General features: G+C 46.0%; 1 protein-coding gene across 1 annotated transcript in view; it reads left to right on the top strand.

Moving 5' to 3' along the window:
* The window catches only part of LOC310788468 (voltage-dependent T-type calcium channel subunit alpha-1I-like), a gene marked incomplete at both ends in the record, with an annotated part of 218,268 nt that overhangs the window by 80,719 nt on the left and 109,963 nt on the right, over positions 1-27,586 (top strand). Inside the window, 3 exon segments of the mRNA XM_083650017.1 lie at positions 3,368-3,501; positions 16,602-16,699; positions 25,573-25,732. Of these exon segments, the coding sequence (XP_083506143.1) occupies positions 3,368-3,501; positions 16,602-16,699; positions 25,573-25,732 (392 nt within the window).

Below are 27,586 nucleotides of genomic sequence, written 5' to 3'. Positions count from 1 at the left end.
CGGAATTGTATGGTTCAAGCACAAGCTCTCATGCACTCAGACATATACACACACCGAGGGGGGAGTCCCGGCTCGGACAGATGAAGCCAACGTTGAAGTGCCAAAAACTGCAGCTCCTCGAATGGCCACTTGAGGCTGGCTGCAAAAGGGAGTCATTCCCCATTCACCCCCATGTTAAAATACCCAACTTTACTGCAGAAATAAACCTGTTTAGAGCCTTGTTCAAAAAACGGTTTTGGTCTATACATATGTAGCTAATTTCACATTTCATGACAACTACATGGGGAGAGATTTTATATAACCCACTCAGCAGAGATAACCCACTCAGCAGAGATACATGCTGTATCTGTTTATTTGCCAGTGGGTTCTTCTCAACTTTAAAAACACAGGACTCCATTCAAAGTATGGCTGCAGTGAAGCCAAGGGAAATCAGTTTTGTTGGAAAGTTTTTGAACTGCTGTCTCTGTTGGATTGGATTGGGCTGATATGGGTCAGTTAGCTGCCTGATTCTCTTCCATCTTCTGCTCCTGCCTTGCCTGAGCTGCCACTGACCCCTGCCTGCTGCTGATCCAGCTCAAATAAACACCACACAAAGTCCCACTTCAGTACTGGAGTAGTTTAGTGATTGAAATGGCATTTGAGCATTTATAACTAAGTAAATTAAATTCTAATTCTCAATAATTTGTGCACCAACCACACCAAGTCAAAGTCCTTGTACTGTACAGTATGTGCAAACATACCATGGGCAAATCAAATCATTCTAATTCTAATCTAAAACGGAGAGGTGTGGTTCTCATCACTGATTGGGCATGTGTCCCCCACCCGCCCTTACGTCCTCGTGTGTGTGTGTGTGTGTGTGTGTGTGTGTGTGTGTGTGTGTGTGTGTGTGTGTGTGTGTGTGTGTGCGTGCGTGCGTGCGTGCGTGCGTGCAATGGTTGGAGGACAATTTGGGGGGGGGAAAGGTATGCCAAAATACTAATGATGACAGATGGTTTATTAGCAAGCAGTCGTAGCTTCTCTTGTCTTTTTCTGAATTTCAAGGCCTTAAAGGCCACGTGTCAAGAGGCAGCTTGAGTTCTGTGTAGCAGGAATATCTAACAAGGCAGCAAACACAGTCATACGGCTCTTAATGTTAATATTCCTCTAATCTGGCGACAAAGTGAGCTTTAGCTAGGCAACATCTGAACATCATAATGCAAACAGCATGGGCTCATCTCTCTCTCTCTCTCTCTCTCTGTCTCTTCTATTTCCCTTCAATCTTTGTCTTCTCTGAGGTTTGTTTTCAATCTCCCTCATACTTCACTTTCATCTTTTGAAGTGTGGGTCGATTCACATCGAGCACCATATTTGTCTGGTATTCGAGGCAATGCACGGACGCTCGCGAGCGCACACACACACACACACACACACACACACACACACACACACACACACACTCTTTCCTTTAGTTCTCTAGCAGCCATTGAAATTACAATATTAATAACAGGCTAATAACAGCTATGGCAATTCCTTTTAAGAAACCATTAAAGTTTTATGATTTTGCACTTTAACTGTCCTTGGCTGAAGACATTTCTATCAGTGCTTTCATAGGCACAACTAGTACACACGCACGCACGCGCACACACACACACACACACACACACACACACACACAGGAAAAGAGCTTTGAACACGTCATTTTTTTCACTCTATCAATGTGCCATTAGCTCATTATCAGTCCTGTTAGAAAGCGGGTGTGAATGGGAGGCAGTTGATTTAATAGCGTACTTCTTGTGAGCTTTGGGAAGGCCGTGCTTTAGAGTTGACCCTGCGACTCGAGCCAGCTGGATTCACGCAAGATCATGAGATCACGATCACACAACAAATCTATCTTGCCACGCTCCAAATCTATTGGTTTGAATATGAACCACCAGTGGTTCACACCAATCAGCATCCAGAGGCAGTTAAGGGCGGGATTTAGGTGTGACGACAGTGAGAAGCGACCTAGACCGATGTTTTATCCAACTCCCTACTAGTGGTGCCTGCCTCTTTTAAACAGCATGTTCCCAGATGCTTATGTCCCAATCAGAATTATTTTATTCGGCCATAGTATGTTTGCACATACAAGGGAATATAGCAGGTATACAAGATAGGGACAGATAGAGTATTAACAGCTAAGTGTGGTAGAGTACAATGTTAACAAGGCAAAGTGACAGGTACAGTACAACCAAGTTGGCAAAAGTACAGTTATGAAAATAATTTAACAAAATATATACACGATACAGCAGAAATAGCAGAGTATTAAGTAAGGGATAATCAACTCCTAGGTGTGCGTTAAGTAATCGTTAATGCACGACGAGGTGTCCATTATCAGAAATTATTGGACGACGTGGAGGCGTGAACTGTCCGAGGCGAAGCCGAGGATGGTTGCCTCAGCATGGTTGCCTCTGCGAAGCATGGGCTCAACCAGACCATGGAGGTTATATTCACAGGTTATATGCATGAGTTGCATTGGATTGCACATATTAACTGCATAGGCAGGTGGAACATCAGTGCAGGAGCACAGTGCAGTGTTTCCGTGTGTGTGTGTGTGTGTGTGTGTGTGTGTGTGTGTGGGGTGTGGTGTGGTGTGGGTGTGCGCGCGCGGGGGGGAGTTTGGGGGTCTCAGAGTCAGTGGGGGGCGGGGGGCTTGTTTCTGAGCCTCACAGCCATGGGGTAGAAACTGTTCAGGTGGGGTGAGGTTCTGGCCCTGATAGACCAGAACCTTTTGCTGAATGGAAGTGTTTGAAAGAGATGGTGAGCAGGATTGGAAGGGTCAGCGATGATCTTTCCTGCCCGCTTGCTGCTCCTGGAGTGCTACAGGTCCCAGAGAGAAAACAAATCATCTGGCAGCGTCACTATCACACCAAAAATGTGTCCAAACTGCCTTTGCCAGGTGGAAAATTGAAGGTTACATGTTTTCCGATGTTGTTTGGGCAGACGCAAGCAAATCACTATAGAGCTCAACAGTCATGTGACTTCAGTCACTTCTGGGGCAAGAAACAGTCACATGACTGTTGAGCTCTATTACAGTAGATCTGTTCATCCTCTTCCTGAAGAGCAGCTGTCATCAGCCATTTTTTATGTGTGTATTTTTTAAGCAGCAACCAGCCCTCGACACAGATGATGTGTGTCTAGTTGACTGGGGAACTGAGTTGGAAAAAAGAAAGGTCAGAGGGATCTTGGAGAACAGCTTGAGCCAGTTCAGTTCACAAACATGCAATCTGCAAAAAACAGGAATACATGATGCATGGCTAATGTGTTTGTCTCTTTCTCTCTCTCTATGTCTCTGTGTGTGTGTGTGTCTCTCTCTCTCTCTCTCTCTCTCTCTCTCTCGTGTGTTTGCCAGCTCTTTGATGCATTCATCTACATCTTCTTTGCGTTGGAGATGGTGGTGAAGATGGTGGCTCTGGGGATCTTCGGCCGTCGCTGTTACCTGGGAGACACCTGGAATAGGCTGGACTTCTTCATCGTCATGGCTGGGTAAGCTCAACGTCAACGTTAACTATCCTTCTACTAAAGTCTACCTGTCACAATCTTGACTGAGGATTGAGATTGAAGCAGAACTCTACAGGAAAACGAATTCAGAGGCCTTAACTTTATCCCCATCTTAAAATATTCACTCTACAAGTAATGTCTGTAGTGAGGGGTTAGCAAGAATGGAATTTGCCTCTGATTGCTGGCGGGAAAAAAACAATGCCCGTCCTAATTAACATGCTTCAGTAAAGTTGATGTGATCGAGGGTGCGCGCACACTAGAGATGCGCAGATGAGCTTTTATGCCATCCTAATCCGCGTGTATGCATGAACCGTCCGCCCGCCATAAATCCGCACAAATTATTTCATACTATTTATAGATCCGCGCCGGCCATTCACCCGACATTTCACAACGCTATAAAAGAATCAGTGGCGCTGGAAGTACTTTTAGGTAGGGGGTGCTGCAAGGCCGTAGCCACCGATTCAACATTGGGGGGGACGGCTGCCGCCAGAATTTTTTTGACCACTTTGTCGCCAGATTAGAGAAATATTAACATTAAGATTAAACTGTTGTGTCATTATTCAGTCACCTTTTCTCACTCACCTCCATGTCACCACTTGCTCCCACTGCTGTGTTGGAATCCTCATTCTCTCTCCCACCCTTTTTGGACTTTTAGCCATATTTAGAGGAATATTTCATTTTAAATTAACATTAGGATTATACTGTTGTGATGTCATTATTCAGTGTCTTCTCCTCTTCTCTGCAGCATTACTCAATTTACCCTCAGGAATCAGGGACAGCGATAGCCTACCTGCTATTCCTCCCATATATCCAGGGCCGGAGTACCATGGGCCCCCGGGGCTATTCATTTTCTAAGCTATTCATTTAGCCTTTTAGTCATAAAGATTATATCTTCCAGACTAAAATGTTATAACAGAAGTGGAGTATTGGCCAGAATTACATGAACATTTGGACACTTATTCAGCGGGTATTTTGCATGTTGCGTTCAGGTGCACTGTAAAAAAAAAAAAAAATTTTTTTTACACCAAATGCCACCAGGGGGTGCTGCAGCACCCACCGCACCCAGCTTCCCGCGCCCTTGAAAAGGCTCGAACTTACGGTTTCTGCTGCCGTTGGTGCGATCGCTGCAGTCCAAGACTCCAAGTAAACTTCCATGCTGTATTATGTCCAGTCCACCACTTGCCCTCATGTAGTTTACTCGGCTAACGCTATAGCTTTAAGTTTAGTTGACTGGATTGCCTCATTGTATGGGAAAATACGAACGCGTCTTCTCTTCAAACACGTCTTCAGCGGAGACTCCTTTTTGATTGATTGACATCATTGACCATATATGGACGAAAAGTGGAGCCTAGCGACCTAGCACATGGCTATTGTTTTGTTTACAGCCATGGGTCCTTTGGGGGCTCTACAATAGGCGACTAAGAATGTGCCTGACGAAAAATGTAGCTTAAAATACGTTTAAAATACGATTCGTTTCAACCGCCCGCAACCCATCCGCTATTAATCAGAATGTTTATTTTTATGATCCGGCCCGCCCGCGGGGCGGGATATCCGCGGTCAGCGCGGTTATAACTGCGGCCCGCGCATCACTAGCACACACACACACACACACACACACACACACACACACACACACACACACACACACACACACACACACACACACACAGGCTAACACTCATGGGTGAATTATGCTGGATGTATTTCAGTCAGGGGAGACTCATTCTTTAATGAACAATAATTTATTCACACTTGGCACAATGAGTATGAGTCTATGAGAATGTGAAAAGGATTTGATGGTGGTGACACACTGGTGGTGGTGGTGGGGATGATGAAGAGAACGCGGAGATCTGGATGGATGCGAAAAGGAGCGGGCTCCTAGAAAACTCAGACCTCGTGGAAGTGATGAACTTGAAGTGAATGCGGTGGAGGAGGGTGGCTATGATTCACACTGACATGACAGCAGACAGCACGAGAGATGAGAGCTTTTAAAGTTGACAGCTAAGGCGTGCTTGGCTCTGATTGGTTTAACAAAAACGCAGGCGCCCATAATCGGCTCATACGAGCAGGAGAGCGGGGAAGAGAGAGGGAGGAATGGATGGATGGATGAGTATTGAGTAACATAGTAAATAGTCTTCCTGGTTGAATTTAGGCTAAGCTTCATGGTAAAATAGCAGAGAAAGAAACCGACTTACCAGGGATGGTAGAGGGACATTCATCTTCATTTGAGCTGAGTCAGTTTATCCCTAGTGGATGGTTGCACATTTGTGTGTGTGTGTGTGTGTGTGTGTGTGTGTGTGTGTGTGTGCGTGCGTGCGTGTGTGTGCGTGCGTGTGTGTGCGTGCGCGCGTGCATGCCTGCGTGTGTGTGTGCGCGCGCATGCACACACGTGTGCACATGCGTGTGTGTGGCACAGTATGAGATTACAGTCTGCCAGCTTATGCCTTTTGAGTTTGTTGTGTGTGTTTCTGTGTGTGTGTGTGTTTCTGTGTGTGTACAGTATGTGCACGTGTGAGGACGCCTCTTGGTTTCCTCTTGGCAGAAGATTAGCGTCGAGGCTAATTGCAGAGGGCAGTGCCAGCCCTGCCAGGCCAAATCACAGCCGACAGTCTGCTATGAGCTCCATGTCTGTTACCCCAGGGCACTAGCACCTCTCTCTCTCTCTCTCTCTCTTCTCTCTCTCTCTCTCTCTCTCTCTCTCTCTCTCTTCCAAGCATAGATGAAGAATGCAAGAGGCCCCTGGGCACAAACTCTTGGAAGCCCCCCCCCCCCCCCCCCCTACTAATTGGCCATCCCCATGCTCAATCATGTCTCAATTACTCACCAGCAATTTTTGGGTTGATGCCATTTGTTACACAGATTTGGTAGAAGATTTAAAAAAAATACCACTTGAGAATTGATGGGGGGGGGAATGAAAAATGAATTTAAAATCCCTCCAAAATACCACATTAAGACACCAAGACATTGAGGAACACCACAGAAGAACTTATGCTGGCATTTGGTATCAAAAACTTGCGACATTTGGAGATTTCTGTAAGATTAGTATTTTTCGGCAATTGGGTGGTGAGCACTTCTGTTCTGGAAATTGCTCAGAAACCCCATTACTCTCAATCTACCTAGGAAAGCCAGACATCCCCTCAATGCCCCAGGTGTCTAGTTTGTGGCTGTAAAGTTCCATGATGCTGTGATTATCCTAGAGGTCACAATAGGTTGTTTTATAGAGAGGGCACGTTTACAAAAATGGTCTCACTACAATAAAGTGGCTGCTATGGGCACTAACATCATCACACATCAATATAATTGGCTGTATTGATCCACAAGAGTCTCAGCTCTCCAGACATAACAGTCATATATGCAATTACAAACTGTTGAGGGACCCCAGTATGCAGAAATATTCAAATAGAATAGGCGAAAATAATGCATTTATACTGCAAAAAAGGCATGGTTTTCGCCAAAGCCTGCATGGGATTAGCATAAAGTGGACATGTCTGTATAAAGGGGAGACTCGTGAGTACCCATACCACCCTTTCCCTTTTACCCTTTCAGATGATTTTGAGGTGAGAGGTCACGGGAGCCCTTTGAAAATGGCTGTGTCAGTTTTTCCCTCACCAAAATTTAGCCTAAATCTGGAGCATTATTAGCCCCCTTCCCGACAAGCCATCATGGATGCCTCAGGTCTTCTAACTTCAAGATATCAGCATCTACACTCTAGCTTTAAAAATGAGCACAGCCTCTGAAAGACAGCAATGTCTGCCGTGAATCCAGACAGGATGATACCACAGTTGGTGGGGTTTTGGAGGCCCCTAGAGGCCACTGCGGTCAACTGAGCCGTCGTTTGCGAAACCACAGTCAAGCCAGCCTCCACTTGGTTTTTGATGCGCGTCTATTCGTGCTGTAACGGTACTGCTGCTTCACCGGTGTTCGGAGCGGGCTAAAAAGAACGCCAAGTGGCGGCTGGCTTGACTGTGGTTTCGCAAACGACGGCTCAGTTGACCCCAGTTAGAGGCCGGAGGCCCCGGCCACCAGGGTTAATCTGTGCCTGCCAACTTCCTTCCTCTGTCTCTTTGTTCTCCTGCATGGACGAACATCTCCTCCTGTCACCCCCCTACAGACCCTCATGCACACCAGACAGCCTCTAAAGGGGGGCTCCACCTTCTGCCCCATGGCCCTGCCACACCTATAGAGCCTCCTACAGTGTGTTAATACTTTATATACTTTATTTTGAAATTCACTCAGCTGAGCCATACATTTCCTAGCCTTTCTGACATCTGCAGAGGTAATGTAAGAGAGAGAAAGCGTGTGTGCTTGTGTGTCTCCCCTCAGCATCTTGATCTGGGGATGAGACATGGCTCTCTCTCAAAAGGTCAGTCTCTCCTTCCATATCTATTTTAATGAAGGTCTAGGATGGCTGAAAGCACCCTGTTGTACCAGGCAAGTAAACCACATGATAAAGGACTAGAGCCTACTTCCTCACGCAGCACGCTGAACTAGAGTTGTGTCTTTTTCTTTTTTGCCTGCGCCATTAAAAGTCAGTGAATTCAACAACAGATCACAATCTTCATTAAACAGTATTCCCAAAAGATCCTGAAAGAGTTTTGCTGTAAATAGTGTTGTCCAATTATACTCTTGACATGTCTATATTTTGAAAAACATCAATGAGCTTAGCAGTTTTTAATTGGTCGTTTTCAGATATCATTATAAGACTTTCTTCCAGCAGTTTTTCCACAGTCTACCGGTGCACTTAGATCGTGATTTCTCATCATTTTACATCAGGAGAAGGACATTATGTTTGGAATTTGGAAAACCGTACTGAACATCTACAGTGCAAACGCATCAACTTACAGCTCTGTGTCTAGAGTCAAGACCACACTTTCTTTCATTCAAGCAGAACTCCCACCATACCAGCGATACATTTCCCTTCCTTGTCTCCCTTGTTTAAGGGCCTCTGAACTCCATGTCTATGCTGGCGTTGCCTTGGAGCTCGAAGTCTCATAGCCGAATACACACACACACGCGTGCACACACACACACACACACACACACACACACACACACACACACACAAAAGCATGAATGAGATAAAGGAGTGTGAGCCAAAAAAGGAATGTGAAACAGAGAGAACAATCAGAGAGAAGAGGCTTGCGGCGTCTGCTAATTACCCTCCCAAACACAGAGGCCGATTGATGTGTACAGGAAGACACACTTCTACACAGATCGCACAGTACACACGCACACACACACACACACACACACACACACACACACACACACACACACACATAGACACACATACAACACACACACACACACACACACACACAACACAACAGGTCCAGAGCCACACGCAGGCACCCAGACCTCTGATCTTATGTCCTTTGTTGCACGGTTGTATCTGGTACATGCTGCCCTCTCTGTCCTCCAGCGTGGTGGCTCTGACATGCTTGTGCCTTCGACTGTGAAAACACGTGAATGTGGGGAAATTCACTGAGAAAGCAGCACCTAGGTTTGTCCATGGATATGTGGTAGTGTTGCATGGCACCGATACTAGAAAGCTATTGCAATACCCTGCCGTTAAAAACGATACTATACCAAATGAAATTGGTACCGGTACTTTAAGAATGACAGCGTGTCCAGCTTGTGGCTGTGAACCATAACGTTAGTTGGGATGGCTCTGGTGCTGTGCATAGCCTGGCTTGTGCTGTACAGTAGCTGCAAACAAGCATTTTACTAAGTGTCCGACTCCAGACCAACTCTTGCATGGGATACTTGAACATTTGCTTATTGGGGAGGCGTATAGCCTACTCAAGGTTATTAGCCTCTGTGGCTTATAGCCTACTCAAGGTTATTAGCCTCTGTGGCTTATAGCCTACTCAAGGTCATTAGCCTCTGTGGCTTATAGCCTACTCAAGGTCATTAGCCTCTTGGGCTTATAGCCTACTCAAGGTCATTAGCCTCTGTGGCTTATAGCCTACTCAAGGTCATTAGCCTCTGTGGCTTATAGCCTACTCAAGGTCATTAGCCTCTGTGGCTTATAGTCTACTCAAGGTCATTAGCCTCTGTGGCTTATAGCCTACTCAAGGTTATTAGCCTCTGTGGCTTATAGCCTACTCAAGGTTATTAGCCTCTGTAGCTTATAGCCTACTCAAGGTCATTAGCCTCTGGGGCTTATAGCCTACTCAAGGTCATTAGCCTCTGGGGCTTATAGCCTACTCAATGTCATTAGCCTCTGGGGCTTATAGTCTACTCAAGGACATTAGCCTCTGTGGCTCATAGCCTACTCAAGGTTATTAGCCTCTGTGGCTTATAGCCTACTCAAGGTTATTAGCCTCTGTGGCTTATAGCATACTCATGGTTATTAGCCTCTGTGGCTTATAGCCTACTCAAGGTCATTAGCCTCTGGGGCTTATATCCTACTCAAGGTCATTAGCCTCTGGAGCTTAAAGCCTACTCAAGGTCATTAGCCTCTGGGGCGTATAGCCTACTCAAGGTCATTAGCCTCTGTGGCTTATAGCCTACTCAAGGTCATTAGCCTCTGGGGCTTATAGCCTACTCAAGGACATTAGCCTCTGGGGCTTATAGCCTACTCAAGGACATTAGCCTCTGGGGCTTATAGCCTACTCAAGGACATTAGCCTCTGGGGCTTATAGCCTACTCAAGGTCATTAGCCTCTGGGGCCCTGGCTGCAGATATGGCGTGTGGAACATCTTTGCCGGGCAGGAAGGCGGCGTCTCTCCCCAGACAGGTCCAATGATCATAAACCGCATAATCCTCTGACGTTGTCTGTGTTTTTGCATTTTCATGTCCTAAAGTAGCTAGTAACTAGCCCATTTAAACTCCACTAATTGGAATTGAGTTACTAACTTTTCACTAACTAATTAGTGAGATTACTATAGTTGCTGCAAAAAGTAGTTCAGTAGTTACTCCCAACACTGTTCCCGACAAGCTACTGTAGCATGACATGGTTGTCTATTGCCACAATGACACCCGCTAATTCGTCCAGAGTGGATTAATAAAATAGCTGTAAATGGTAATGTAAGTGGATAGTAACTAACGTTAGCGTGAACGAGGAGCTATAAATATGGGGCCTAGTTACCCCGCTAGCCGGGGGCGCTTGAGCGAGAAGCGCCCGGCTAGCGGGGTAAGGGGCCTGGGTGGGCTGATGTGAGCTAACGAACGCTAGACCAACCGAACCGGGACAACTGCAGGCAAACAATATGTTCCATAAGCACAGCATTAGGCATATTTACAAGTTACATTATCCAGACAAGACGAAACGTTGGCGGAGCTTCTGGGTGATCATGATAAACCCATTAGCTAGCTGTAGCCGCAAGCCAAACCTTATTTAGGCAGCAACGAGTCCATCAACCAAAAACACAGCCCGACTCTAATTTCCCCCCGACATCGGTCACATTGATAACGTTAGTTACTAACCACTTTGCCGCAGCCAAAACACGACCAAATATGCCACAATGACACCCGCTAATTCGTCAGAGTGGATTAATGAAATAGCTGTAAATACATTAGCGTTGGCTTGTGTGGGCTGTGATCTATAATTAACTAGATAACGTTAGCTTACTTGCTAACACGGCTAGCTAATATAGAGCATATACCACCCAGAAGCTCCGCTAACATAACATAACCGTCTTGTGTGGATAATGGAACAGTTGTAAATATGCCTAACGTTACTACCATCGTGCTTATGGAACATTGTTTGACTGCTGTAACAGATAAAGTGTTCAGAAATGCCCAGGTTTGAGGCTTGGGACTGGGAGTGAGTGAATGGGAAGGGCTGTGCTGTAGCCTGGAACGGCTATCAGCTAGCTCAAGGTAACGTCTCTACTCCCCGCAGCCATCGCAAGCCAAAACACGACCAAACATGTCACCGTAACATCCAGTAATTCGTCCATAATCCTTCCCGGCCGTCTCGAGGCTGATAAGACCGATAAATTATCCAGGATGTTGTTTGAAAGTGAGTTGTCCGTTAAACACTAACAACCCATCTCAGAATGCGCTGGATGGGATGTAGCCATTAGCTCTGTAGCTGTTGTTGTAGTAGTCTAGCGCAAATGTAAGGAGCCATATGATTGGCTGAAAGCAAACACACCTGATTGGCTGATGAATCTGTCAATCAGAATCACATTTGATTGACAGCTTTATCAGCCAATGGTGACATTCGTTGACCTGCACGTCAGGGGAGTCTCAAAATTCACGACAGGACAGAGGTTCACAAATGAGAAGCAGTTTGTAAATGCACATTGAGCAATTCGCATGATCTGTGAATTTATATTACAAGTGTGCTTCAAAATAACATTTGTGAAGCAGAGTGTGTGCATTTCCGAATTTATATTACAAGTTTGCATAAAAATTATATTTGTGAAGCAGAGCGTGTGCATTTCCGAATTTATATTACAAGTTTGCATAAAAATTACATTTGTGAACCAGAGCATGTGCATTTGTGAAACAGATTGTGTGCATTAGTGAGTCCGAAATACAACAGCGAACCAGAGAATGTGCATTTGTAAAACAGATCGTGTGCATTAGTGAGTCCGAAATACAACTTCGAAACAAAGCATGTGCATTCGTGAAAAACCCTGCGAGAGTTCAATAGATATGAGACTATACTGACCCCATACCTCTGGGCTGCAGTGTGTTGTTTTGTAAAGGCAGAAGAAGAGCTGGAGTTATGCTGTAGCTAGTCTCATCATGGAGCGAGCGAATTGCAGCTGAAGCACATGGCTAATTAATATGGAGGTTAACATCCATAGCCATGTGCTTCAGCTGCGCTCACCCTGTACTTTGCTAACTTAGCATCAATGCTAGCGGGACTTACCCAGCTATCGTCATTGCCTGCTTACTGCTGCTTGCTGGTAATGTTAATCCTATGTCAGAAAAAGTCTCCAGATTTGTCGCTAATGTTAGTCTCTTCTGAGAAAGATTGTCTCCAGGAGGGTCTGAAAAGTTGTCTCGAGTTGGATGGAGCCAAGTATTGTGAGGCAGCCAGTGTTGTGACTGTGAGCGTCCAAGCTAACACAGCAGCGGAGAGAAGCTGACTGACTGGACCGTGAGGACAGCCGAGGATTATTATTACATTTTTTATATTCTTTTAATATTTTATATTATATATATGTATACGATGTAACCGGTAACACCGACAGACCACACGTGGGGTGTGGTCTGTCAGTTTTGTCTCAGTCTTGCACCATCAAAACAATCCTCCAGTGTTTGTGTCCACAGGCTCACTAACAGCCTCCAAACTCCCTTCAGCCTGTTTAGCCCTGTGCCCTGTGCCCTGTGCGCAGCCTCTCAGCAGCCAATCTAACAGAGCTACCAATGCTGTTGTTTTAATACCACTGCTCTCCCCAGCTGCACAGGCCTGGTCCCAAAACAACTGTTTCCCTCCTCTCTGTGGTGTGACATTTTCAGCCTGGCATTTCTACACCTCAAACTCCCAGGAAGAGAAGAGAAATTGGGTTGGGACGTGCCTGTTTACAGGGTCACTGAAATGAATTCTTTCTCATGTGGGACTCATGAGCTTCTTACTGTGGTGCCATGAGGCCAGTAACCATTCCACCTGAAAGTGTGATCTGGCAACAACCATAAGCCTGCCAATGTTCATATTCATATACTGTGGGTCCAAATATCTAGGAATTTGAGAAAAAGAAAAACAAGGGGGAAAGGAATAATACTGTAATGAGTTTTTATGAAACTATATTGTGTGCACTTTGCAGCTACTGTAGGACCACTAATGATTACATCAATAAAGATCATCAATTAGTGAGGGATCAAGCTGTCTAAGCTGTGTAAGCTGCATCTAATTACCTCTCAAATATTCATCACAATGATTGTGTGTGTGTGTGTGTGTGTGTGTGTGTGTGTGTGTGTGTGTGTGTGTGTGTGTGTGTGTAAAATAGCACACAAATGTTTCTTTCTCCCTCGCTGCCTCTCACCCCTCAGACAGTGACAAGCATTTCAGTTCATTTCCATTAGCTCTATTGGCAAGAAGTAGAATTCTTTGTCTTTGGTGGTAATTAATTATGACCGTAACATTAATAAATTGATGCAACTGATAAACTGACAAAATAACTATATTTATTAGACATCTGACTCATACAAACAATCTCTCTCCTTTCTACCTGCCACCCTATAGTACATTTCCTTGGTGTATACAGTATGGCTTCCTATGGGGGAATGGCACAGTAGATTTACACACATTTACGCACCTTCAGTAGGCTGGAGTGCTACTGACTATGTGGAGCAGTCTATTGGTCAGAGGAAGCAGCTGACCCTGTGCACTGCAGGGGCCAAGCCAAAATAAACTTTCCCCATGGTATCACTATCATATTCCTGTCTGAGTGTGATATTTGGTTGTTAGCTGGTGCTGCTGCTGCTGTTGATATCATGCTGTCCCAACACTGTACTAGCCTCAGGCACTTTTATTTCATGCAAGTCGTGCAGGCGCGCACACACACACACACACACACACACACACACACACACACACACACATACATGTCACACACACACACTCAACTCACCCACACAACATACACAATGCTGACGCTTCCTCTAGCTCTTCAGTTAATATAGATATGAAAAACATTCACTCACTCGTACCGTCTCTGTTCTCAAAAAGTGGGGAGAATGTAGGACTATTTTGGTCATGGGTTTCATACACTTTCTATAATAAAACATCAAAAAGCCAAATTCCTATCAGATGGGGACCTCATCGTGCTGGGACAAAATTATCAAATTGGGGTCCCTTACACACACACACACACACACATACACACACACACACACACACACACACACACACACACACACACACACGTGTGGTCGTGGCAAAGCATGCCCGTTCTCCTGTGAAAGTGGCTGTGGTTTGGGGGCACAAACAGCTTAGCCATGCTGTGGAAATGGCTTGCTAACAGATGACAGGCTCTGCCTGAGCTATAACATCCTGCAGGCAACACTTAGAATAGAATGGATCTCTCTCTTTCAAGCTGTCTTTCCCTCCCTCATTTCTCCTTCCTGTTCCTCTCCCATCTTCATACTTCTGCTTTTCTGGCACCACTTTCTCTGTACTGTATCGCTACACTTCCCTCACCACACCTCTGGGAGGGGACAGGTGAGACTAGAGGAAAGATACCTCTGGGAGGGGACAGGTGAGACTAGAGGAAAGATACCTCTGGGAGGGGACAGGTGAGACTAGAGGAAAGCTCACTCTGGGAGGGGATGGGTGAGACTAGAGGTAATATACCTCTGGGAGGGGACAGGTGAGACTAGAGGAAAGATACCTCTGGGAGGGGACAGGTGAGACTAGAGGAAATATCCCTCTGGGAGGGGACAGGTGAGACTAGAGGAAATATACCTCTGGGAGGGGACAGGTGAGACTAGAGGAAATATACCTCTGGGAGGGGACAGGTGATACTAGAGGAAATATACATCTGGGAGGGGACAGGTGAGACTAGAGGAAAGATACCTCTGGGAGGGGACAGGTGAGACTAGAGGAAATATACCTCTGGGAGGGGACAGGTGAGACTAGAGGAAATATACCTCTGGGAGGGGACAGGTGAGACTAGAGGAAAGATACCTCTGGGAGGGGACAGGTGAGACTAGAGGAAAGATACATCTGGGAGGGGACAGGTGAGATTAGAGGAAAGCTCACTCTGGGAGGGGACAGGTGAGACTAGAGGAAATATACCTCTGGGAGGGGACAGGTGAGACTAGAGGAAATATACCTCTGGGAGGGGACAGGTGAGACTAGAGGAAAGATACCTCTGGGAGGGGACAGGTGAGACTAGAGGAAATATACCTCTGGGAGGGGACAGGTGAGACTAGAGGAAAGATACCTCTGGGAGGGGACAGGTGAGACTAGAGGAAAGATACCTCTGGGAGGGGACAGGTGAGACTAGAGGAAAGATACCTCTGGGAGGGGACAGGTGAGACTAGAGGAAAGATACCTCTGGGAGGGGACAGGTGAGACTAGAGGAAAGATACCTCTGGGAGGGGACAGGTGAGACTAGAGGAAAGATACGTCTGGGAGGGGAAAGGTGAGACTAGAGGAAAGATACCTCTGGGAGGGGACAGGTGAGACTAGAGGAAAGATACCTCTGGGAGGGGACAGGTGAGACTAGAGGAAAGATACCTCTGGGAGGGGACAGGTGAGACTAGAGGAAATATACCTCTGGGAGGGGACAGGTGAGACTAGAGGAAAGATACCTCTGGGAGGGGACAGGTGAGACTAGAGGAAATATACCTCTGGGAGGGGACAGGTGAGACTAGAGGAAAGATACCTCTGGGAGGGGACAAGTGAGACTAGAGGAAATATACCTCTGGGAGGGGACAGGTGAGACTAGAGGAAAGATACCTCTGGGAGGGGACAGGTGAGACTAGACTCTAGTCTCACCTCTAGTCATTAGAGGAAAGATACCTCTGGGAGGGGACAGGTGAGACTAGAGGAAAGATACGTCTGATAGGGGACAGGTGAGACCACTTGAAGATGGGTTAATCCTGGTCCGTTTTGCCTTTGATGTGCTGCTATTTACCATGGACAGTTGTTTGGTACCAGTAGTCTATAGCAAAGCATCATCCCATATTGGCAGCCAGGCAGTCTTTTACTTTAGTTTAGTTTATTTGACAAAAATGCAAATTGACAAATACATCACAGCTTAATTGGTCAAGGATAACACAATAAAGTCCCAGACTTATTTCCATTATTGTCCTTGATATCAGGCACACAATAAAGTACATAATATGCAGGTCATGTTTGTGGATGAGTTTAGTGGCTCACCAGCTTTATGATCATGGGAGGTTTTTAATTAATTTGCTAGCTTAAGTAACACACACAAGAGACTATTCTTTAGCCAAAATACAAAAACAAGATAAAACAAAACAAAAGCAAATATGACACACTTTCAGGTGATACTTGACTGTAACAGTTCCTGGACAAGTAACCCAGTAACTGCTCCAGACAACAAGTAACTGCTGTGTCCTACATGCTCCTTCCCTCTCTAATATAGCTGTGTGTGTGTGTGTGTGTGTGTGTGTGTGTCTGTGTGTCTGTGTGTCTCTCTCTCTCTCTACAGGATGGTGGAGTACTCATTGGATCTGCAGAACATCAACCTGTCGGCCATCAGGACTGTGCGGGTTCTTCGCCCCCTCAAAGCCATCAACAGAGTGCCCAGTGAGAACAACCTATATCTCTTTGTGTGTGTGTCTGCGTCCATGCGTGCGTGCGTGTGTGTTTCTCTGCGTGCATGTGTGTCTGCGTGCGTGCGTCTCTGCGTGCGTGTGTGCGTCTCTGCGTGCGTGTGTGTGTCTCTGCGTGCGTGTGTGCGTTTGTGCTTGCACGTGTCTGTCCCAAGGTGTTTATGTGGTCTACATAATGCACGGTACAAATGCGCCTGAAAGTGAGTTCGTGTCTTTAACATTTCTGCCTCTGTGCAGCCATCTGTCAGCACTCTCCATGAGCATCATTAAAAATGCATATTATCTGATCTTCTGCTTAATCACACACCCTGCTCAGGCCCTGAGTCACTGCTTTATCACATTTGCTAATCATCCGTTAATTCCGCTCCACTGAGCCGTCCGTGCCCATGAGCCCATCCCTTTAATCTACAACTCATCTCTTGGCCAAACTTTTTAACTCCTATTGATCTCCTCTAACAAACAGCTCTTAATCACTGTGAGCATCAATTAGCCTGATCAAGCCAGGTTCAGGCTCAGGTCTTATTGCCTCACATGCTCCAGCACTTTAGTGGCTAGTAGCCACGCGATATATAGCAGCTAATGCTGTGGAGTCAAGACACATTAGGTGTGATGTGCTTTTCTGTTTTGTTGTTTGCACTAAACTCCCATCTGTACTCGTATCATAGCAGAAAGAAATGTGTGGCTTAGTGGTTATTGGCAGATTACAAAACGTCCATTAGCCAGACGGCCCCCTTGAGATTGAAAAATCTATTTCAAGACAGCCTTGGCCAGAAAACAGCATTAATGAAACGCATGCAACTTGTAGACAAGCAGCTCACACTAATGCACAGTACCTACTGAACAAATTCTATCAAATTCACATAAAAGCTAAAGCACAACATCCAACTTCACTTTATTGGTGTATAAAATATGGTCCAATATCACACAAGTACTGTAGGGTCAGAGGCAGAGCCTGAATGGATCTTGGCTGCAGAAAGCGTGGACTGCTCCTCATTGAGTGTGCCTCTAGATCCTCCTTTATCAGTTTAAACTCACCAAGAGAGAGCAGCCCCCCTCACTTTGAAATAGTGAAATGAGTCCAAAAGCCGAGTGCATGAAAAGGCCTTTGCCTAATTGGACCTCAGAGAGAGATAAGAAAGAAACAACATCTTGTAACTGTGGAAGCAGACACAAAATGACCTCATAGATAAAAGTGTACCAATGAATAAAGGTGACTGTAGGACAGGCCAGGCCAGTTAATACAAACCATTAAGAGATAATGCCACTAACATAAAGAAGCCAAACACGGCTGCTCTCTCTACCTCTCTCTGACAAGCTCTCTCTCAAATACACACACATCTCAGACACACACAAACACACACATCCAAAAAGTATAGCTTTTCGAGCAAATTGCTAGTGAACATCTTCTCTCCAGCTTACAGGACCAGATTCTTCCTAATCGAGTCTACCATCTCCTGTGCCCGCCAAGGAGTAACCTACCCTATCAATATTTCACACAGCATTGCCACCAGCAGCAGCACTCATCAAATATGGATGTTAATTGAATTGTGCGCTAAGTGGTTTGATTGGCCAACAGTGTGTGTGGTACAGTGGTTTGAATGGCCAACAGTGTGTGTGGTGCAGTGGTTTGATTGGCTGACAGTGTGTGTGGTACAGTGGTTTGAATGGCCAACAGTGTGTGTGGTACAGTGGTTTGAATGGCCAACAGTATGTGTGGTACAGTGGTTTGAATGGCCAACAGTGTGTGTGGTGCAGTGGTTTGATTGGCTGACAGTGTGTGCGGTGCAGTGGTTTGATTGGCTGACAGTGTGTGCGGTACAGTGGTTTGATTGGCTGACAGTGAGTTGATAGCTTTGTGTTTCAGCGACAAGTGTGCAGCCTGTAAACAAATCTGCTTTTGCGACGATGGTTCTGCACCTGAGCATGATCAAGTCTCCAGATACATGTGTTTGTTAGCAGATGCAGAGTTGCACGCACTGTAACGCCTGGGACACACCAGAAACGTCTCCCACGCAGCGTGTCACGGAAGCATCGACCAGGATCCCGGCCATTCACACCAGAAGCGCTCTGTTTTGCTCCGCGATGGCTCCGCGCCGGTCAGAACTCGTACTGACTCCATGCCTGGCTGCACACGGCTGCTCGCATCAAAAATAGACCAGACGCCAAAACTCTCTCTGCAAGACGCGAGATGGATGCAATGTGCCGCGCCGCGACCGGTGTGGTCGGTCGAACCTGTTAACAAGGACGCCGAAATGAACTGCCTGCGCAACGCTTCTGCGTCTGGTGTGCTCTCGCCGTAATTAGGTAGAGGAGCCCATCACAAATGTATATGTGCTTGTGTGAGTCTGTTAGGTGTGTATGTGCTTGTGTGAGTCTGTTAGGTGTGTATGTGCTTGTGTGAGTCTGTTAGGTGTGTATGTGCTTGTGTGAGTCTGTTAGGTGTGTATGTGCTTGTGTGAGTCTGTTTGGTGTGTATGCTGTTATCAGTAAGCTCTAAGTAATGCTGGCCAATCCTTTCCCCTGTCCGTAACCCCATTATAGGTGAGGAAACACTGGGGGTGAAAGCTATTTGTTCCATGTTTCATTGGATCGCTACTTTGTTCAGCGACACACAGGGAGCAGAGGCACCGGCTGACCCCCCCCCCCCCCCCCCCCCCCCCCCCCTCACACACACACACACACACCTCAATTTGTAGCCCTCAAACAAAATGGCAGATAATAGTTTGTGCTGCTGGATTTCTTTTTGGATGAAATTGGTGTGAGATAGTGAGTGGGAGACACACCAGGTGCGCAAAAGACAACAAGCAATGGAGAAAGAGACAGTGAAAAGAGAGAAGAGGAGAAAAGAGAGGAGGAGAAGAGAAGAGAGGAGAGGAGATAGAAGAGGAGGGGAGAGAAGAGGAGAGAATAGAGGAGAGAAGAGGAGAGAAGAGAAGATAGGAGAGAGAGAGAAGAGGAGAAAAGAGAGAAGAGAAGAGGAGAGAAGAGGAGAGAAGAGGAGAAAAGAGAGAGGAGAAAGAAGAGGAGATGAGAGAAGAGCAGAGAAGAGAGAAGAGGAGAAAAGAGGAGAGGGAGAAGAGGAGAGAATAGAGAAGAGGAGAGAAGAGAGGATTCCCCGATTTTTGATGAATAGCGCAGGCAGGTAGCTGTAAATGTGTTACCATTGTGGCGCCAGGGAGGCATCCATCTTTATGTAGGAACAGTAGGAGCTGGCAAACTGGTACCATAAGGAGGGAAGAGAGGCAGAGGAGGGAGAGAGGGAGAGGAGGAGAGAGGCAGAGGAGGAGGAGAGAGGGAGAGGAGGAGAGAGGGAAAGGAGGAGAGAGGCATATGAGAAGAGAGGGAGAGGAGGAGAGAGGCAGAGGAGGATGAGAGGGAGAGAGGAGAGAGGCAGAGGAGGAGAGAGGCAGAGGAGGAGAGAGCAGAGGAGGGGAGAGGAGGAGAGAGCAGAGGAAGAGAGAGGGAGAGGAGGAGAGGCAGAGGAGGAGAGAGAGGAGAGGAGGAGAGAGGGAAAGGAGGAGAGAGGCATATGAGGAGAGAGGCAGAGGAGGAGAGAGGGAGAGGAGGAGAGAGGCAGAGGAGGAGAGAGGGAGAGGAGGAGAGGAGAGAGGCAGAGGAGGAGAGAGGCAGAGGAGGAGGAGAGGAGGAGAGAGGCAGAGGAGGAGAGAGGCAGAGAGGAGAGAGGCAGAGGAGGAGGAGAGGAGGAGAGAGGCAGAGGAGGAGAGAGGCAGAGGAGGAGGAGAGGAGGAGAGAGGCAGTGGAGGAGAGAGGCAGAGGAGGAGAGGAGAGCCGGCAGAGGAGGAGAGAGGCAGAGGAGGAGAGAGGCAGGAGAGGAGAGGCAGAGGAGGAGAGAGGCAGAGGAGGAGAGAGGCAGAGGAGGAGAGAGGCAGAGGAGAGAGACCGAGAGGAGGAGAGAGGCAGAGGAGGAGGAGAGCAGAGGAGGAGAGGACGAGAGGAGGAGAGAGGCAGAGGAGGAGAGAGGGAGAGGAGGAGCGAGGCAGAGGAGGAGAGACCGAGAGGAGGAGAGAGGCAGAGGAGGAGAGAGGGAGAGGAGGAGAGAGGCAGAGGAGGAGAGACCGAGAGGAGGAGAGAGGCAGAGGAGGAGAGACCGAGAGGAGGAGAGAGGCAGAGGAGGAGAGACCGAGAGGAGGAGAGAGGCAGAGGAGGAGAGAGGGAGAGGAGGAGAGAGGCAGAGAGGAGGAAGACCGAGAGGAGGAGAGACCGAGAGGAGGAGAGAGGCAGAGGAGGAGAGAGGCAGAGGAGGAGAGAGGCAGAGGAGGAGAGACCGAGAGAAGGAGAGAGGCAGAGGAGGAGAGAGGGAGAGGAGGAGAGAGGCAGAGGAGAAAGGCAAGAAAGAGAGAACCAGCAGAATGATTGATTATCCAGTGATACCATACTCTCTCTCTTTTTCTCTCTCCCTGCCTCTCTCTCTGTTTTGTTTGTTTGCAACAGTTTTTTTCCCTTGTCCCCCCCCCTTCTATTTTTCTGTTAACCCTCAGGCCTTGTCTCATTCTCTTTCCCCCTCTCTCCCTCATCCATCTCTCCTCTCTTCACCCAATTACGCCTAATGGAACAGTGGGCTAATGAGCAGGCCCCTGGGGAACAAACACATTTAGACTAGCCTCCAGAGACACATGACATCAGCAACACAACTGCTCTCCGTCCAACACCAGTTTATGTGACAAATTAGCTGGAGAGAGACACTTACCTCAACAAAACGTCTTTTCTGCTACACAGTTTAAATGAACATGTCATTTGGAGAACCACAATGGAAATAAGTCTGTAGACTTGTTTGTGTTTTATCCTCGTCAGAATGGTTTTAATGGATGTATTGTTGCCAATGTGGCACAGCTGTATATATATTTTAACATTCTTTCTAATAAATCAAATCAAATCACAATGTTCAACACATCACTGGAACACCATTGCTTCTTTTCCTTTCGATCCATCATGACCCCGATATCAAAATGTCTTCTTATTATTGTATTATTATTGCATTATTATTTTGGATGTGCAGATTCTGTCAAACAATAACACAAGTAACACGACAAGACATGTTGTAAATGAAGCATACATTGTGAAAACTGAACAAATCACTTTGATGAGAACTTTAAAAATACTTTTCTAATCTCCAAACTGTCACTGTAACTCTGCAGAAAAAAGATGGTCAACAACTTTGTAAACTGTGAACAAACAGTTATACAGAATGGACACAGACACAAATGAACATGTACACAAACACACAGAGATACACATACATTAACAAACATATGCACACATACATACAAAGACACACATGTATCTAGACTTGATAAATGAGCCTCTAAAGGTGAGTTTATAGTCGTAAGTGGACACATAATAGCTAATCAGGGTGCAGTAAAGGAAGAAGGGTGTGATAGTATTGATTAACACTTAGGAATATAGGGCTGATCTTCTCTATAGAGCTTTAACACATTTCATTCTGGCAGCTGTGTGTATGTGTGTGTGTGTGTGTGTGTGTGTGTGTGTGTGTGTTTTCCACCCTCCACCCTCCCAACTTGTGAAATGGATCAGACCAAGGTAATTGAAGGCAGATTAGTAAAGATAGGCCTAAATCATTAATTGCAAATTTTTCGATTCCAGAGTTTCGAGTCAAGACTGCAGCAGGAGTCCACTCTTCTGTTTTTTAGTAGAATTGATTCTCAGAATTGATGTGTTGGAATTGAGAATCGATTATTTGGACTCTCCATGCCTGATTACTGACAATGCTCTTCCAAAATAGTGTCGGGGGGGATATTGCTGTGGAACTAGCATTACATTAGCACTGGTTTTCCATTACAAACTTGCTAACTTTCTGCTTAGCCAGACAACTTGGGAGGATTATCCTAGCATCCACTAAACTAGACTAGCACACTTGTGGATATCTGCAGTGTGCATCCACGTATGGGTGATCGTCATCATCGCTCTCTCTATCTCTCTGTGTGTCTCTCTCTGTCTCTCTCTCTCTCTCTCTCTGTCTCTCTCTGTGTCTCTCTCTTTGTCTCTCTCTGTGTCTCTCCCTCTCTTCTCTCAGCTTTCTCAGCTTCTCTCCTGTCATTTAGTTCCTCAGCAGTTTAGATGCGCTGTTGTGTTTATTACGCATTAACCTCCTGTTGTGCCTTTATTCACAAATGGCAGTGTGACACCAACAAATACACACACACACGCACGCACACACACACACACATCCCAGGTGTCAGTGCGGGGTTGCAGTGATCTCATCAGTGGGTCTCACCTCTTGTGAGGGTGGTCTTTATTCCAATCAGCTGTCATTACCACTAATCATATCTCATTATGTCATCACCACCGTGGGACAGTCTATCACATCTACAGGGGATGAGGTCATCACTGTGCGACAGGGGACACGCTTGAATGTCTGCAATCAGGTTTCATCTAATCATGATTGAGGCCCCTGTGGCCTGACTGCGCCTTTTTGTTCATGGGCTGTAGTTATGGTGCGTGTGTGTGTGTGTGTGTGTGTGTGTGTGTGTGTGTGCGTCTGCATGTGTGTGTGTGTGTGTCTATTTTTATATTCTCTCTAGGAAACATCCTCATTCTAGCATCTTTCTATCTGCCTGTGTCTTGCTGCAGACATGTTTTTCTTGCACAACTATACAGGAACCTGTTACTTCCACTTCAGTACCACACCTCACTTTCTGTTAGTGTGTGTGTGTGTGTGTGTGTGTGTGTGTGTGTGTGTGTGTGTGTGTGTGTGTGTGCGTGTGTGTGCGCGTGTGCGTGCGTGCATGTGTACACGTGTGTTTCATATTTGTCTATGTACAGTAGTAATTGCATTGTGGCCTTTTCAAGCCAGTTTGTTCTAAAATTCTAAAATACATGCAGCTATTTAAAGGTGTTACGTTTGTAATTAAACACCGTTACACCATTACCACCTTCATTTTGAGACAGTATAATTAGCATATACAAACGAGACAATAGCATTTCATAAGCTTTGTCTTTGTCTGTAGATGTTTGACAGATTATCTATAGAGTATGTGACAATTCATGAACTTATTTGCATATTCTCAGAATAATTTAGTAGCTCCAGGTAAAGAGAATCAGGTGTGTGGAATTGGAAGCAAACAGAATATATTAAACATCTACAGACAAAAGCAAAACAGTTGAATTGTTGAATGTCAACTAATAAGATTTGAAATGTCTCAAATACTCAGTAGACTCTCTGTAGGCGGACGATCCAAAAAATCTAGACTATTGCCAAGAAAATGAACAGAGTCTAGCACGGCGATCCTCAAAGTCCGGACTCCGGTCCGCATCCGGACCGAGACACCGTCCTATCCGGACCGAGCCCTATAACCTACAAATCATTGATAACTTACATTTTCACGGAGCGTTTCTATTTTAACCGGCACATGCTTTTATAGTATTTACGGTACTACTGGTTTATCTGCCAGGAAGCTCACAGACCAATGCACGCGCTGTAAATCATCACACGTGATGCTACTCGGCCAATCAAATAAGCGAATCGTTTCTCTCTGTTGCTTCGAGTGGTGCTGCGAGAGACACGGACGGAGGGGAGGCGACGCAAGGCGAGAGATACTGAGATAGTAATTTCACATGGTGTGCTCAAAAGAAACCACTCTTACATGTCCATTCATTGTTCTTACGGGCAGATTAAAACCAGTGTATTGTCTCGTGTGAAGTGCGGTGCGATCCTGACCGGTCTATGGAAGCGCCACACATGAGCAAACACACATACACACACCAGGGCACACTCACTGCCCAACGCAACAGCATGCGAGGTTGATCGACAGAGGTTGATCGACAGACAGACAGACAGACAGACAGACAGACAGACAGACAGACAGACAGACAGACAGACAGACAGATAGATAGATAGATAGATAGATAGGGAGCTCACTTCTCTCAAGAGAAAAGGTTGTTTGTTGGCTGAGAGTGTTAAATGTGAAATGGAGTGAAGAAAAGGGGAAACTTATTTCTCTTAAATTTAAGCACTTCATTTTAAGATGCACATTTTTCCAAAGCACTCTGTTGTATGTTATTTTTAAATGCATTATTTTACTTGAAATGAGAAAAGAGAATTTATTTATTATAGTAGGCTAGTTATGTATAATTAATCCAGTTAAATATGAAAACTGTAAATAAGCATTGTTGATGTTTATTTTGATTTAACAGTCAGTTGTTGACTACATACAGACATTGTACCATTAGGCTACTTCAATCATTGAGTTCAATGGCACTGAATCATAGCGTAAGCTACGTTACAATGTTCCGGACCTTTGCTTGAGGAAATTTTCTCTAACTGGACCTCTTTGAATTTTAATTGAGTGCCCCTGGTCTAGCAGCCTTTACACTGCATTTTGATGGTGTGCCACCCGGTCACGTTCCTGGATTGCTTTTTGGCACAAAGCAGGAAGAGAGCTGCTCTTCCTCCAGCTTATATGAAGCTAAGGTGTTCAATGTTTCTGGCAGATGGTGAAGGTAATGGAGTTTATAGGAAATGTGGTCTTCATTTTGAGAGACCCAATAGCAATAGCACAAACATTTCCAGTGGCATGAGATACATGTCTCAAATGTGTTTGTTTGTTTGTTTGTTTGTTTGTTTGTTATCAAAATTAATAAAAAAAATGCTCTATGACCTTTAAAGCTAAAATATGTGGACAAAATGTGGACTGTTGCATTTCCAATGGTAATTCCATACAGACCTGGCACCTTGGTCATTCATCACAATGGTTGATTGAGTAATTGATTTGACTGACTGACTGACTGACTGACTGGCTGACTGACTGACTGACTGACTGGCTGACTGACTGACTGGTAATAAATATATTCCTGTGTGTGTGCCTCCAGGTATGCGTATCCTGGTGAACCTGCTGCTGGACACTCTGCCCATGCTAGGCAACGTGCTGCTGCTCTGCTTCTTCGTCTTCTTCATCTTCGGCATCATCGGCGTGCAGCTGTGGGCGGGGCTACTGAGGAACCGCTGCTACCCCGAGGAGAACTTCACCCTGTGAGTTGAATGCCGTGCACTGTGTGTGTGTGTGTATGTGTGTGTGTTAATGTGTGTATCTGTGTCTGTATACTGTATATGTGTGAATCAAAACATCTGTCAAATATCACAGCCCTTTGTTATTGAAAACCTGTGTGTGTGTGTGTGTGTGTGTGTGTGTGTGTGTGTGTGTGTGTGTGATGGCTGCGACATGGCGAGCTAACCAAGGGGAGGGAGAATGTGGTGCCCCCCCCCCCCCCCCTTCACTCACACACACACACACACACACACACACACACACACACACACACACACACACACACACACACACACACACACACACACACACACACACACAAAGTGACTCAAGTGAATAATGTGTATGGTGGCAGGCTGGAACAAGAGTCTGTAGATACTTCCATACCTCTTATATTAGATTCTGCACTGCACTGCATGAGGATGATTTAAATATATCAATTTCTCTCTCTCTCTCTCTCTCTCTCTCTCTCTCTCTCTCTCCCTCTCTCTCCCTCTCTCTCTCCCAAGCTATAAGCCAACAGTAACTACAGTTCTTTTCCTGTTTGCAACAAAAAAACATCATTAGATTTCAGCAGCGTGCCTCCATATTCATGACCCCACATGACAGCATCACCTGCTGTGCGTGTGTGCATGCATGTGTGTGTGTGTGCAGTGGCGGACTGCATAATCGGGCACGTCGGGCAAATGCCCGGTGGCCTGGCCTGGCCTGCCTAAATTTTTTTTTTTTTTTTTTTTTTTTTTTGCAGGCCAGGCCAGGCCACTCACTGAACAGCAGGCCAGGCGCCGCCTACTGGTTTACTAGTGGTTTTATTACTTTATTCAGGTTTAAAGTGGGTGCATCTCATTGTAAAATTGGACTTGGCCCAAATTGGGCTTCAAACGGCCCAAATTGGGCTTCAAACGGCCCAAATCTGGCTTTAAACGACCCAAATCTGGCTTCAAACGGCCCAAATTGGGCTTCAAACGGCCCAAATTGAGCTTCAAACGCCCCGAATTTTTCGCCGCCGCCCTTCGGGCGCGGGCACGCGCATCGGCCCGTATCGGCCTGGCCTGCTTGGTATCTAATGCCCGGCCTGAATTATGATCCCAGTCCGCCCCTGTGTGTGTGTGTGTGTGTGTGTGTATGTGTCTGTGCGTGGCTGTGTGTATGTGTGTAATTTCACAGTATCCTGATATGTAATTAAGGGGTGTCTGAGTTCACGCCATGGTTTCCTTTTTATGCTGACATAATGGAAGTGATAGAGATGACAATAGAGACACATCCCTGATGTGTGTGTCGTGTCCTTATTCACCTTATCATTTGCCCATATCAGGAGTCATTTTGTAATCGCATAATCCTACCTTTTCATTTTTCACTTTTAAATGTGACATTTTAATCTACAAGATATTGAAACTATGATTTTATTTAAGAGAGACATTTTCTTTATAAAAACAAGATGTGTGTGCGCGTGCGTGCCGTGCGTGTGTGTGTGTGTGTGTGTGTGTGTGTGTGTGTGTACGTAGCACTTTGATGCATGTTCTCTGGCTATGCTGACATCAGCGTGTGCTAATGACAGATCTAATAGCCAGATGAAAGGGGACCCGTGTCCCCCAGCTTGCCTTGTCCTCCACTTAAAGTCATTGGCTGTAACAGCCTCCATAGTAATCACTCAATGAGGACTGCTGCCAATGTTTTCTACATCAACAGCATTGGACAGCAAGGGGGTGTAGTGATTAGCAGTCTATCACCTTTAGCAGAGCTAGCCCGCAGGATAGGCTGAAGCGCAAAGACAAATATCTCCTTTTGGCCGATCGATAACAATGTTGCTTTAGTTGAGCTTTTGGAAAAACATGACT

Source organism: Poromitra crassiceps (genome assembly GCF_964638095.1).
Source record: "Poromitra crassiceps genome assembly, chromosome: 13".
In the NCBI taxonomy this organism is placed as follows: domain Eukaryota; kingdom Metazoa; phylum Chordata; class Actinopteri; order Beryciformes; family Melamphaidae; genus Poromitra; species Poromitra crassiceps.
This window is presented reverse-complemented; position numbering and strand designations above follow the sequence as displayed.